The sequence below is a fragment of the Idiotropiscis lumnitzeri genome, chromosome 3 (genome assembly GCF_059441095.1).
Source record: "Idiotropiscis lumnitzeri isolate Australia: NSW breed Sydney's pygmy pipehorse chromosome 3, RoL_Ilum_1.0, whole genome shotgun sequence".
Classification (NCBI taxonomy): Eukaryota; Metazoa; Chordata; class Actinopteri; order Syngnathiformes; family Syngnathidae; genus Idiotropiscis; species Idiotropiscis lumnitzeri.
Genome location: NC_142393.1, coordinates 12,603,135 through 12,618,459, shown reverse-complemented (window position 1 = coordinate 12,618,459; position 15,325 = coordinate 12,603,135). Strand labels below are relative to the sequence as shown.

The following is a 15,325-nucleotide window of genomic DNA, read 5'->3' as shown; positions in this document are numbered from 1 at the left end:
TTCCTCTCGAGAGATAATCTAAAAGTGTTGACATCCCTCTGCAGGTCAAAGTGGTGAGCCTGCGGCCCGACACCCCCCAAATGGACCTGTACATTTTAGGCCAAGCGGACCACTTTATTGGGAACTGCGTCTCTTCCTTTACTGCCTTTGTGAAGAGAGAAAGGGACATCCACCATCTTCCCTCCTCCTTTTTTGGCTTGGACCAACCTGGTTATGGTGAACCAATCTGCACCGGTACTCAATCGACATCAGAAATGCTACGGCAACATCACTTGGACGAACAATATTGTGGCAATCCAGAATTGTCCTCCAGCTGCAGCAAAGACGTGAACTAAGTACAGCGGCTGAGAATACTCGGCGGGGATACAAAAAAGAAAAACACTACTCTCAATTGCTACAATACAAGTGCAACTTGCTGCAAGATAAATACAAACGACCACAAGAGAAGTGGACCCAAAGACAAAATGAAGCGAATGGCGCGTCTCTTTTTCAATAACGGCTCTGCAATCGCTCGACACTTTAACGCAGTTTTCCCAAACCGTCCGCCGTGGTGGCATGCTGTAGGAAATGATGAAAATGATTCATACGTATCTTTGTTCATCTGTCTGTGCCAGTCAGGCAGAACAATTTAATGGACTTCCGCTAGAGGTTCGAACACATCCGGAAATGAACATGTGTATCCTTTTATTCAAAACGATAATCGTTTAGGTAGAGTCGGGGTGTCCAAACTTTTTACTTCCAGGGCGGCATACAGAAAATTAAAGGGTGCAAGGGTCACTTTGAAATTGTTTGACTTTATTAAACACGATAAAACGAATGAATCAAACAATTATCCATTTTAGAGGTTTTGTTTTATTTGGTGGTTATTTCCTTTTAACACCTGCTAAAAATGCCAAGGCAAACAGTTTGGGATTTTTCATGATTTTGGGATGGCGCCCCAGGATAGATCCCCCCCCCCCCCGCCATGAGCAGACGCCCACATTCAGAACCGAATTAGTTGGTAACAAGATGACAAATATTAAACCAGTGTTTACTTGAGGATCTTAGTTTAATGTGATATGTTAAAAAATCTGATCTTGACAAAGATCAAACTGGAGGGAAGCATTTTTGATTATGAAACTTAAATATCGTAAATCATGAGGCATCATAAAGACAACTGTTTTCTTTTCCGTTTTAGTTGTAAATAGTTTTTTTTTGCATATCTAGAAAAGCTCTTTAAGTCAAATTAATATTAGTAGTTGTCAGGTGTGTTGCCCAATGGGGGATGAAGGTGTCACAAGATTTTAAGAAAAAATCTTTCTATTTTAGTGCAATGTGGTTTAGAAAGGCGGAGCAAATGAGGTAACGGCAACAAAGCAATAAAAACAGAAGACGGAGGTTTGGAAATGACACCTTTTTGATTAGTTGCAGATTTAGTATCGTCGCAGCCTGGGCAACATATCACAAGAACTTTGAGCTGGAGCAAAGTGTTATATGGCCTCCGTTGAGACACCAAGGTCTTGTTCACACTGCCAGCCTCAAATCAATTTTTTTTTTCATTTTCAAGGTGTGATCCAAAAGTTCCAGTCCTGGTGTCATTTAAGAAATATTTCAAATTCTAGTCCCTTCTCTGCCACTCCTTCAAACACGATGTTCTTCTTGGCCAGGAACTGTCAGATGCTCAAATCATTCTGAGCTAAGTGTGTTGTCCTGCCACAACTTTGCCTCTTCTCACGCACGGAAAGAAGCAAACACCGCACGCCTGCAGGATTGGTTTATTTTCTGACGTGGCTGTTACGGCTTGTACCTGTCTTGATTTGATGAAGTTTGAAAAGAAATTTGCCATTAAGACTAAATAAAATCACGATAGAAACAAGCTGCAAATGACGTATCAGTGTGAGGGTTGCCACTCTGAACAAGACTGGGGGAGGCGGTTTAAAATCCGACAGATGGGATTTCTGCATTTAATCTTCCTCAAATTAGAAATCACAGAGGCTTTTGTATCATTTGCACCTCGACGTGGAGGCGCAGAAGCAGCTGGGCGGCTTTAGATAATACAAGGTGATTAACAAAAACACCAGTCGGCCCTTTCCGTTGCTATTTTGTGCAGTGTTGCTAAACCAAAGATAACTTTTGAATATGTCACCACTTGGTTACAAAAGTACGTTGTCATGCATCATGTTACTAAAAGCTGCGAGATGGTTTAATCCGGTTGCGCATTCATATGAGAGAAAGTGATGCTGTCAGTGGCAAGCCGACTGGTTGGCACAAGGCGTTTGCTGCGGCAAAGGTTAGGACTTTCCAATAAACAGTAAAGACTAGTTAATTCCTCATTGTCATCTTTGTCGTTACCATAGCAACCCATGCAGATGGGTACCAAATGCTGATTTGAGGACACCGCCAATCCAATCTGGGCTCTTGCAATTGACAGTGTGGGAGAGCTTTAAGATCCAACAATTTGATTAACACATGACAATGAGATCCAGTCAAGTCGAACTTGAAAATTTATAATCATAATATTGCTCAGTTCTGACTGATCTTGTCAGAGCATCTGGGAGCGGTTTTACAGTCACTTAAAGAAGCTTATTAATTAGTAACCAAAATTTGAAGAAACGCCCTCAGTTCGATTCAGTACCTTATACATCACTGCAAACTACAAACATTGATAAACAGTGAATACAGCTACATTCTCAATTTGAGTATGTAAACGTAATTTATTCCAGAAGGTTTTTTTACGTTACATTTATACAGACTCACTTTACAGTGAACGTATTTTATGATTACTTTTTCTTTTTAAATGTTGAACGTATTTTACACTTAAAGCTGGCAGCTAACAAATTCCCCCAATTCATCTCAAGAAATTAGGATATTACATTCAGTTTTATGTGTTTTAATTCCTTCTAATTTATATGACACTATATTGAAAGCGCTTTGTTACAGCTCCAGCTGTTGTGAAATGTGCTCAATAAATACAGATTTATTGTATTGATTTTCGATTTTTTTTTATTTCAATGTAGATATTGACCTTCTGAATTGTTTCCCCGATGATTTACATGTTTTAAATGGACTTTTTCACGGTAGGCACACGCACGGAGATGCATGTAATACAAATATATATATGTTTTTGTGGAGCATACGTAGGCATAAAATGTACGGCCGCTAGATGGCAACCTAAGCTCGCACGTGCGTTAGTACGTGTATTTAAAAACACTATTTCTTCATACAACCCTGAGAGTCCTAATTTCTATCAGCACAAAATTGCATACTTTTATATTTGTTTCGGATGGATTGATAATATATATGATAAAATATATTTATCCCGAGCCGTTCTTGAACCAAAGGGAAGCCGTATGCCAGTCTGAAGCGTTGCTGTGGGCACGCCTGGAGAGGCTGGGGACCTCCACATCACATATTCATCCCCGACAAACTCAAGCCTTAAATAATTCTCAAAGAAGTGCGCCCACAGCGAGCCTCTTTCATCCCAGGCATACAGCATACTTGGACAATGGAAGCATGGGAGCGGCAAAAAAAAAGTGGAGGGGAGGGAGGAAAGGCGTTACTGTGGGTAGACAAGCCCCCCCCCAAAGAAAAAAGCAAATTTTGCAAGCGAAATGCATGGAAACTGGAAATATGTGTCGAACAGCAGTAATACCATTCAACATTTATTGTTCATTCATTGCCTTGTTGTTTTTTTTTGTCATGACAAAGAGCTCAAATGTAAATACTAGAACTAAAAATAGAAGTTTTTTCAAAGCTTTTTTTAAATTATTGTTTTACATTAAATCGTATTGCTGTTAACAAAAGGTCAAACAAAGCCAACAGTGCATTTTAGCGCAGCAGTGTGGACGTAAGTGCAAGTAGACTGAAGAAATAGTGAAGAAAATTCGCACACAACATTGCGGAGCGATCACGTGTCGGAGTCCACTGTAACTCAACCTTAGTATTGTGCAGGAAACTCGTTCACTTATTGGGTGCTGCTGTTTTTGTTAGTAACACTGTTCAAACGGGTTCAGCAGTTCATTCTTTGATGTCCCAGTGTGAGCAACATCTATGAACTGTGATAATCACATTTACAACATGGTGTACGTCTATTCGAAGGGCACTCATTATTATCGTGTAAAAAAAAGATGTCTTAAATTTACTTTCTCACTATGTGCATGTCATGGCTTACTCTCTTATATGAAAGGCAACAGGTTTGTACACAGCTTAGAGCATTTGATAGATCTAGCAAACAAGATGAACAAAAAAAGAGTATTTTTAGGAAATACATTTTGGGCTACACAATTTAGTGAAATTGGGCAATTTTGTTGCATATTACAGTGGTTAGGAATCACTGCAAAAATGATAACATGTAGTTATACTCAGTGAAGCACAGTCCCATGCCAAGGCTGAACTCTGAAGAAAGGGTTGAAAATAATTGCCGTTGTGCTTGCTAACAGGCGACATCCTGATTTTTGGCGGCGGAAGATGAACACACAGGCAGCGCCATTATTATTCTGAGGGCGGCTACTTCCATCAATGTGATCAAATGGTAAAAAAAGAAGATTATCCACGTTCTCATAAAACTCCATGTACCGTCCCTCTACAAAATCCCCAGAATAGCTTTGTATTTTTGGAATGTGTCTGAGACGTTAGTGTTTTTATTCTTAAGTTATTATCTCCTCACTACGTACTGTCAACATGCTTGCTGTGAAAAAGTCACAACAACAAAAAAAGCGAGGGGTGGCGTCACATTTGAGTTTCCATTTTTGAGACACACTGAATAGAAAATAGTCGGAAACCTAAATATTCCTTCAATATGATGTATTAGTTTGTCTAAAATTAGACGTATGACCCAGTTCAAACCTTAAATTTAGATTTTACTCATCAAAAGTATTAGACAAAGATGTGCATTGACCAGAAGGCAAAATCTAATATACTTTACATACCACTTTGACTATGTTTTTTGACAATTGCTCCTTTTTCACTTTGAATTGATTTTTCCAATCCTTTATTCATTTACTCTCTTCTTGCCTTTCTTATTACTTTCTTTTTTCCAAAGACGGGATTCAAACCCAAGACCAAGCATTATGCGCCACGCTTAGTGTTCCAGCCTCCATCTCTGTTTTCCAAGCTTTTAATCATTGATTGATTTCTAATTTCCTTTTCTCATCATTCCTTCCCTTATTGTTCTTTCCCCTTCCTTTCCTTATTTCTTTCTTCTGCCCTTCCTTTCGTCTTTTTGCTTCCTTTCTTGGTTTACTTCCAAAACACAAAAGAAATCCATAAAGTAATTGCCAACCCAACCAGAAAACATTCACAGGTACCCATTTAAAAGAAAGAAGGGATCTACGATAGGCCTGGTGCGACGCCACTTTGCTCACGTGACACAAATAACCTTTAATTTGAAGTGTAAAAGTGATTGTTTTGGATTCAAGTCATTCCACTTTCACCAGTTTCCAGTTTTACCGATACACCTGAATGCGTCTTGACCGAAGCATCCGGACACAATAAAACCACATTATGGATGATGTAAGATTCTTAACCCTTGTGGAGCTGACACTGAATGACTCGGCCCCCTTTGGTGAGTTTTTGGCAGGTGGCGTGTCGACATGGCAGGCCCGCCCTGGACCGCCTTACCCCTGCAGATAAGAGCTCAGCGTAGAGATTCAGACAACGGCGAGCAGGAGGGAATGAGCCATGAAGGAAATGGGAGGTGATTATCTTTTATTGTCAGCCGGGGGAGTAAGTGTGGAAATGACGACTTGTGAGGGTGGGCGTCGGGGGTGCTTGGAGGAGAGGCGTGTGATGCTCAAGCTGTCGCGGCATCCTGCTGATTGTCCTGACGGTAATTAACATCTGCATATGCAAATGAGGGATTCAACTTGGGAAATATGCCAGGACTCCTCACCTGCGCCCTGAAAGCAGCAGTTAAATTTGTGAGTTTAGGTGTGTACAAACAAATCCATGTTTCCCAAACTTTATTAAACTAAGGCAATTATTCAACATTAGAAAAATCTTATGGCACATCACCAAACACAACTTTTTATTTTAGTCGTTCATTATTTGTAGTAAATAACACATTTTGGACCATTACTAGGTTATTTAGAGTCACCATACCCATGTAAAGAAAAAGATGGCATTTAATCTGAATGCAAACTGTGTAACTTTCATTGTTATTGTCAGAGTTAATCAAGTCATTGCTTTTACGCCATAAAAAGTCAACAACATGGTTGAGAAGTTATTATATCATCCACATGCATGTTTTCATGTGACAAATTAACATATATATACCAATCGTGCACGACATACTTAAAATGCAAAAAAGAATATACCGGTTAAACTTAACATATAGAATTGTGAAGAATTCATCGATTTTTGTTGCCCTGCGATTGGCTGGCAACCAGTTCAGAATGTACCCCGCCGACTGCCCGAAGACAGCTGGGATAGGCTGCAGCGCATCCGCGACCCAAATAATGGATGGATAGATTTTTGAGATGTTGTGCTTTTTAGAAATGATTGGAATGAATGAGCCATTGATCACATGAAAAACAGCACCTGCTTTTGATGACAATCGATCAATCTGACTGGCCATGACTAGCAAATCAGTGCACATAATAGGACACAAAAGTAAAGCTAAGGCAAAGAAAATGACATTGTCTGGTAATTAAGCTCAGCAAACTGTTGTTTTAGTTTGACTTTTTCCTGCTTTAATTATGAATGTTTTTTTGCAAACTTTTGTATATATAAGTATATTACAAAATGCTGATTGTGTGATAAATAATGACTTTTCTGTTACGGAGGACATTATAACAACGCAAATGGTACATGTGCATGGACGGCCATCCCTCGTTGAGGTGTTTTGTCACCCTGGCTACTCCATTGATTTTTAAAAAAAAAAATTCATTCTTAAAGTAAATTGAAAACAGCCCGGTTGGCTCGGTGTGTGGGTTTCTTTCGGGTACTCCGGTTTCCTCCCGCATTTCAAAAACATGCTTGGTAGGTTGATTGAACACTCCAAAATTGTGATTTTGAGTGTAGATAATGGATGGATGAAAACAATAATACTCGACTGAAATTACATGCATCTTGGAAAATGACCTGCTTGTAGTAAAAGTTAAGGTACAGGATTACTCGAGTAAAGGTCTTCAAGTGTCTGTATTAAATACAAATTAAAAGTAATTTTCCGATATTAAATATAATTGAGGTGAGTCAAAGTAAAAATGACAAGAAATATTAATAACCAAGTAGAGTACACGTGTGGATATACCCCAGTGAGTACAGTAACAAAGTAATTGTACTCTCTTCCATTACAAGACTGAAACAAACTGTTCTGTTCCAACCACCCAGCCACATCTCCGTCTTAAAAGATCGGCGGCGGGGCGCGAACACCAGTAGGCCATCAGTCAACCTGCCTCATTTGCATATCAGGTCGTCGGGACGAGTCCGAGCGAGGAGGCGAGACGCTAACTGTCACACTCGCCCGTTGAAAGGTCAGCGGAGCTCAGCAGAGCACAAATCGCTGTCAGCAAATGTCAGAGGAAAAGTTTCCGTACGCTTGTATGCATTATGGAAACAACTAATTAATGCCGCAAGCGCGGCTTACTGTCACAGGACTTTGCGAGGTTCCTGCTGACGTCAGCGGCAGCTTGTTATCAAGGTGAGTATGTGGACTCCCATTGAAAGCGGGAAGACTCCTGCGTCACCATGCGTCACTTGTTCCAAACATTCAGGGACATTTAACTTCTTTTTGCACTTGCAACACAAACTCACCATTGGATCTTTTAAATCCAAAAATGTTTTGTGGTTAACAAGACTGCCTCACAATTGAGTGCGATTGATGGAGAACGAGTCCAGGGCGTTCAGCACGCCTCACCCAAAGTCTACCGGGATAGACTTCAGCTCACCCACGGCCATAATAAAGATCGGTGCTGCAGAAATTGGATGGATGGAGGTTGAAATCCAACCTGGTGTTCCCAGCTCGCCAACATAATTAATTTGAAATTCGTCCTGGAATCTAGCCAGAGTATCAAACCCAGAATAAACGTGAATGGGAATGTCATCCGTATGCAGTGACTGCCTGTAAAGGCATTACAGGGTGTTAAGTCCTCCACGGATTTGAATTGGTCTCAGTGGTACCAGATTAGAAGCAAAAGGGGATTAGACCCCCCTTGTGGAAATTTATAAGAAGAGGGAGTGAAGAAGTCAAGATATAGACTACATAGGGTTAAGTGTGGGGACATCACCCAGCTACAGCAAAAATAAAAAAAAAATAAAAATCTCCCGAAAGGATCTGAATGCACTTTTTAACCAGCAAAGTTTATTCATATATAACAATGGTATAAAGTCAATCCTTGGCTTGCAAAATAGGTGTGCTTCATATTTACAATAGGTACACAATAATATATTATCATAAAACCAAAGCAAGTTACAAAAAAAACCCAGGAGAACAATTGTTTTTAAATACCTTAATTTCTTACAATTTTCACAAGACTTTTAGAAAATAACAAGGACAGACAGACGTTATTATCATTGCCGGTAATTATTTTTGTACAGAACTCCAGTGTCTACAAAGATTTCTTAATTTTTTTTTACAAGGAGTGTCAAATGGAAGGTTAATCGTTTCCTACTTGAGAGTACTACATTGACACTTTTATCCAAAAGCGGAAGGGGAATGTGTTGTTTGGTGGATGGAATGACAGGTGCTCGTCAAAAGCACAACTTCAGCCCTTGGACAAACTGAGAGAGAGAAAAAAAAGTGCAGAAAGCATCTTTTTGTTAGCAAACAACTCCAGGACAAGTTGTGAAGCGACAATACAGAAAATGGAAGAATAAAGCAAACGGAAAAACAAACCAAAACCCAAAAAAAGCCATTCTCGGCCTTTCACACTGTTGTGTGGATCCAAAGTGAGCGAGGGAAAAAGCTATCATTGAATAATTCCAAAAAAAAAAAAAAAATCTCTGAGCAGCTGCATTTTTTTGTTGTTGTGGGTTCTCAGGAGGTGGCGATGGAGCAGCGGGCCAAACTAAAAGCATGAATTAAAAACACTCGCAGCCGACAATCTCAAGAGGATGAGATGAATCAAAGCCTCGAAATGCATTGAGATGATCATTTCATGCCTTAGAAGAGCAGAAGGCATTTAGGTCCTGTTTCAAATGATAAAACGCATTACTCTGTACAAGCAATGGGAGGTGTGGGGAGGATACGATTCGTACTGTGTATACGTTGCGCTCGGGAAGACTTTGAACAAAAACAAACATTGTGGGTACACATTTTGGATGGCCACATTTCTGCGTCAGACGACTATTTAAAACCAAAAAAAAAATTGGAAATGGATAACCATCTTTGCTGAGCGATGCTATCATTATTATCTCAAGAAGAGTCACACGTCAAATTTTTTAATTGCTCTTATTACAATTTGTGTCCCGACAACTTGTACTGCCACTTACTGTAAAATGGCCATCCCATGATACGGGTTTTTGTTCGATTCATTTTCCATAATCAAATTTCAGGTTATACTAATGGGGCACATTGAAGATATTTTTGCAAAGATATTTGGGGAGAAAGGTCGATGCTGGTGTAGTGGTACACTCGCCTGATTTGTGTGCAGACTGCGTGGGATTGGTTCCCGCTCAGTGACGGTGTCTGTGTGTGCCCTGCAACTGTCTGGTGACCGTGACCGGTGTGGTCTACCATTTTGCCCAAAGGTAGCTGGGATAGACTCCCACTACTCTGTACAGGATAAGCGGTGTTGAAGACAACACACACAGATTTATTGGGGATTGATTTCACCCTTTAAATTGTGGATGAAAAGAGCAAATATGTCTCCTTTATAATGCTCAGTAAAAATGTCTATTTAGACAAACATGCTGCAAGTTGATGGTCTTAGTGCATTTGAGCCTGTACACTCTTTGCAAAATCAGCTTCGTTAGAGCTACAGTTTTACTGTAAGATAGGAGTTAGCGTACTTATTGATAATGTTATGTCACCATCACCCAGAGGTGGAAGTAAGTCACGTGTGCAAGTCTCGAGTTGTAACCTTCAAGTCCCAAGTCACTGTGGGAAAAAAGAAAAATCAAGCAGGTCCAGCCCAGTAGCCATCAAATTTCAAGTTGGTTCAAGCAAGTTTAAAGTCAAATCCTAAAATTGTGCTCAGTATAACATACGTTGGAGTGATCAAATATTTGTTTCACTTATCTCCAAAAAGCACAGTATCCCTAAAAATGTAATGAACATTTACATCTCTAAAAATATGCCGGATACGATCAGACCAGAAAAGTACTGCTACATAGACCACTTATGAGAAACGTGCTATATAATACACAATGTCGATGCTTAAATAATGTCCGCTGTTTTAAACGGTACAGTTTCAAGATTACATTCTGCTTTATTGGCTTCTCAAAGAACCATCGTGGAGTATTTGACAAGCGATTGGTGAGCTCAATTAAGATAGCTTCAGGTTCACAAAGCTATCGTACATGCGTCAGATTGATGGAAAAAAAAACCACCTTCTTCAGTTATCTTCGAGTTTCAGACCTTGCATGTTACTGGTTGTCTTTTTCCCGGTTTCATCAAAATGACGATCCTTGAATCCAAAGACGTCACCACATATTTTTTTTTCTCTGCACAAATAACTATTAGCACCATGCCACAATAATCCTTTCATTCGGATTAATGATCCTCGCAGTTGCTCCGAGTCGACGCTGTTGGTGTTGACGTCGTCTTCCACTTTTCTCAAACAAATAACGCTGACTGGGTTGCCAGGTTGGCGTGAATGAACAAAAACCCTCTTTTGTTTTATCTTTCTTGCTTTCCTCCTTACAAAGGCAAATGGTTTTAAAATGCTAATTTTAAACTATAAAGAAGATGACTTGTCAAGTCATGTAATTCAAGTCTAAGTCAGGTTGAGTTAGTTAGATAGCAGGTCCAAGTTAAATAAAGTCATTCCCATGTTTTTGGTAAGCAAGTCCTAAAAATAGCAACTCGATTCAAGTCACGTGACTCGAGTCTCCCAAGTCTGCGATTCGCACAGAAAATAGCGAAAGCACCACGTTACATTTCTAGGAGTAAGAAATGAGTCACGATATGCAGAGGAACCGATTCATGAGACTGGCAAGAAGAAGTGTGACAAAACCAAACAAAAAACTGTTAGCATGCATTTTTTTTTGACATTTTGTCATAAATTAACCTATAATATTGGGAACAACTAATACCATCAAGCCAAGATCAAATGGTATTTACATTGGTATGAATATTTATTAATGTACAAGGTCCCTTTTATTTTTTTTTACAAATAAATACATCCAAATAAATATAAAAATATATAGGAAACTTAATCAGCTATGGTGGATAGCTGGTATCCATGACAGCAACGTTATTTTTACATCACCGTTTGTAATTATTTTGTGAATTTGCTGAATACATTTGCAAAGGAAGTAAAGATAAAGGACTTGGCATTCGAATGGAAGTAGTCTGACGTGGCAGAGAAGCAACCTCGCCGCGTACCCGACTGTCGGGACGTGGCCACAGCATCGCAGTCGTCGCCTAGCCTTGAATTCCTCTTGCCTGTTAGCTCTTCAGGTCCGCCGCAAAACCAGCGAGTCGGATCAAAGAGCAGCTTCAAAGCAGGAACAGGAAGCTGAAGGGGGGTCTCGCGCCCCTCCATCCCCATCAGCATTCCCTGACGCCAGCCTTCAAACGGCGAGCCGGGCAACGTCTGTCGGAGCCGGTCCATACTCTTCTTCACCTTTGCTTTGCGGGTGTTATCGAAAAATGGAGCAGGATCATATCTAAGGCCACCTTTCATCCGGAATGTTATGACATGGTTTAAACTATGTGTTATGAGCAAACACATTCAGTCATAACATCAGACTAATATTGTCAAGCTCAGAATTTTGCCTTCTTGATTCTAAAACTAAATGCTTAAGTCAGTGATCGCTAATGAACGTACCGCGGACCATTAGATCAGCTGTGCCATGGAAAATTATCCAAATAATTGATCTGATAATACTGCAAACGTATTTTTAACGTCAATTTAAAAAGTTTTTAAGTTCTATACATGTTCATCTATCCATGCCAGCAACATCTAGTGACAGGCAGGACAATTAAATGCTTTTCCACGAGAAAGCAGGGCTGTGCACGAAAGAATTTTCGTGTTTGAGTCGGAACGGGTCAGGCCAAAACAACAACGCTAACAGGTGCATAACTTACATTGTCATTTCTCCCTTCCCACTCTGCAGCTGTTCAATGTCCTCCCTCTCTCGTCACGTTCATGGCCACCCCAGACCAAAGGAAACCACAGAACTTGAGAAGGTTGCTACAGTATGTAGCCTAATGTGTTTATGTCGATTGTGAAAGTGCGCGAAATTCAGATGAGCATCGAATTTAACTCTTGAGCAGTCAGTAACGCCTTTGGTCACTTACGGTTGGCGTCTCATGCGGTCCTAGCAAGGGAGATGAAATAAGAAAAAAAAAAAGAAGCAAGGTTAGCTTAGCACAAGCTAACACTTGGTATGACGCAAGCGGAAGGATTTAGAATTGGACCAAAAGAAGACTGTCTGCTGTTGTCTAGTGTACGGCCACGCCGATATGTTTTTAAAAAAGTGAAAATGAGGCTTGCTTAAAGCGCTTTGGACAACATATGGAGTAGATATGTCTGACAAAATATAACAGCAGATCGGAAGATCAGTGTTGTCACGTGACCATCTGGAATAATTCAACAAAACGAGTCTGATAACTCCTTTCTTTGATGTTTTGTTTCGTAGCTGTAGCCTTGTAGCCTTGAAGTTCCAACTGGTAAAGCATTAACCGATTTTTGAGCAAGAGTCTTTTGGGACTCGGTCAAACGAGACCCACACATCTCGGCTTCTTGCTGCCTGTGCAAAGACGGCGGCGGTGGCGGTGATCCTATCGAGGCCTGCGACCGGCCAGCTCGACGTGTTGGCACTTGGATCGATCGCTTGAACAGCTGACATAAGTGATGTGGGACAGCATGCAAAACAAAAACACGATATGAAAACAAGATGCAAAGAGAGGATTTTGGCTTGCTATGAGCAGCGATGCAGGGAACTGCTTAAGGTTTGGGAAGCTATTGGACGGGCAACTCAAGAGCTCCAAAAAAAAAAAAAAAAAAAAAAAAAAAACATCCTAGAAGCCCATTTCCATTCACCCCTCCAGAAAAAAACCCCCCAAAGCTCTACATTCACATTGGCCCTATCGATAGTGCTACATTTACAGATGCATGCCGCCTTTCCCTTTCCTTCACTCCTTGGTCCTGTACACTGTCTTAGTCATGTGACTGTTGCATCCAACTCTGAAATTTAGGGGAGCGCAGGTGGTGATTCCAATGGTAACCGATGATGATTTAAACGTCCGAGTATAAAAATAAAATCTGAATGCAGCAGTCCGGCATGAGATCTTTACCGCTTTTGTCCTGCACACACGACCACACACACCAACACACACGCACACAAGTTCCATTTGGACAATGTCCCGGGAGACGACAACAATAAATAAATAAGTCCCGTTTTGGCCTTCCATGTTGACATCCCTTTCCGGGTGAGAGCCTCGGAGTTCCAGGGTCATGTGCCAAGATGGCGGAGTCTGGGACACAAACTAAAGCAAGCGTGCGTCCGTATTGCACGAGCGGCTCGTCTAGTCTCAGCTCTCGAGGGACATGGCGGCGATGAGCTGCTCCACTTTATAGGCCAACCTTTGCTTCCTGGCGTGATCGTCCTGGTCCAAGGCCGCCGTGATCTGGACAGAAACAAAAAGAGAACACGGCCAGGTCACAAAATTTAGTCGCAGAAGCCAAACTCAGTTTTTTTTTTTTCCATTTTCCAGAAGTGTCTGAGAAGAAAAAAAAATCGACTTTTGTCTTTGTTGAGGAATATTTATCTATTAGCCTTTCCCCTTTTATCTTTTGAGTCCTGTCGTGTAAATACGACATTTGTCAAGGTTCAAACGTCAGCTTTAGACAAGCGTTGTGTTTGGTTCTCTCATCTCTCTCTTGCCTGTCAGGAGGAATCCCAATCAGGGTGATGGCAACATTCAGTGTAAAGCGTGAAAAGAAACAAAAGCAGGGAAGAGTGAATACTCTTCTTTTTTTTTTTTACAGACGTCGATACATCTTGGTAATACCAGCTGGAGAAACTTTTGTATTAATGCCATTGTTGTTCTTATTATTGCAATTATTTAAACCAATCATTACCCAATAAAAGAGTACGTATACTGTGTCTCTAATTGAGAACAATTCTGTCCCTGGAGCTTAACATACCTCACATGTAAAATGCAATAAGCATCTTTTTAAGATGGTCAAACATCTATTGCATAATTTTCAGGTAGCAGCCGACATCTGGCGATGTTTTGACTCGGGACGGGCAAGTACCGATACCGCGTATTGCTATCACATTGGTATTATCTGTAACTAAAAGGGATGCATGGGTCAAATAATGTTTTTCTCTCTTTCTGTATTCATGTCAATCCTCTCATATGCACATTAAGATGCAACTTGTGTAAGAATATCTATGATAATCAGGTTTATATTAATGCTTAGTGGGAACTGAGCGGTTTCACAGGATTTTACGCAAAACCGAAATTTGTTAAAAAAAAACAAAAAAACGGTGCAGCATAAATCAAACAAATGTGACAGTCCAATTTAATGTGCATTCATCTACTAGTAACACAAACATATAGATGACAAGGATTCATTAAATAATTAAATGCATTGTGCCAAATGGCATTACCAGATTGCCCCTAAATGTACCTCAAAATGAAAACACCGCAACAACATTTTTTCATCTACTCTGTTTTAATTCTTGAATGATTTTTTTTGTTGATGACAAACTTCTCAATTTTGAAGTAAAAAATACCATACTGAGGTCAATAGATCTTACTTTAAATCTATCTGTCCATGGTTTAATGGAGACTACGAGTACTATTGGTATCGGGTTACTTGGTATTTGTATGAGTTCAGTACTGGTATTGTTCTGAAAAAAAAAAAAAAGTAGCATCCCTCGTTCTGACTCATTCTTGCGTTGGGCGCAAAACGTACTGTAATGTATGTTTGAATGTGTTGCTCAGAAGCTGCAAAACGCGACGTTAAGTGATCCGCTGGGGAAGCAAAGGGGCAAGCCGACTGGATAATGGACGCAAAGAGAGGCGGCATACGGGGAAGGAGCGCGAGATAGAGCGGTGCGCTGTTCCAACGCAAAGGTCAGACTCCCAAAGGAGGAGCTGACATTAGAAGCAGAGAACGTTCCCATAAATGCTCTCTTTTCTCTTTTCCGTCCTTTTATGCTTGCTGTCATCTGACGTGTGCGTGCGTGTGATCCTGCTCCTGCTTTGTGTCCACAACATGATGTTGGG

General features: G+C 40.5%; 2 protein-coding genes across 6 annotated transcripts in view; one reads left to right on the top strand and one right to left on the bottom strand.

The window, feature by feature from the left end:
• Nucleotides 1-2,935, top strand: part of pofut1 (protein O-fucosyltransferase 1) — a 43,313-nt gene extending 40,378 nt beyond the window's left edge. For all 5 annotated transcript variants that reach the window (XM_088290548.1, XM_088290547.1, XM_088290545.1 and 2 more), the window contains one exon: nt 45-2,935. In XM_088290548.1, the coding sequence (XP_088146674.1) occupies nt 45-335 (291 nt within the window). In that variant the 3' untranslated portion in view covers nt 336-2,935. The remainder of the gene's footprint in view (nt 1-44) is intronic.
• Nucleotides 2,936-12,030: 9,095 nt separating this feature from the next.
• The window catches only part of plxna2 (plexin A2), a 175,454-nt gene continuing 172,159 nt past the window's right edge, over nt 12,031-15,325 (bottom strand). Inside the window, exon 32 of the mRNA XM_088289798.1 lies at nt 12,031-13,714. Within this exon, the coding sequence (XP_088145924.1) occupies nt 13,619-13,714 (96 nt within the window). The 3' untranslated portion in view covers nt 12,031-13,618. The remainder of the gene's footprint in view (nt 13,715-15,325) is intronic.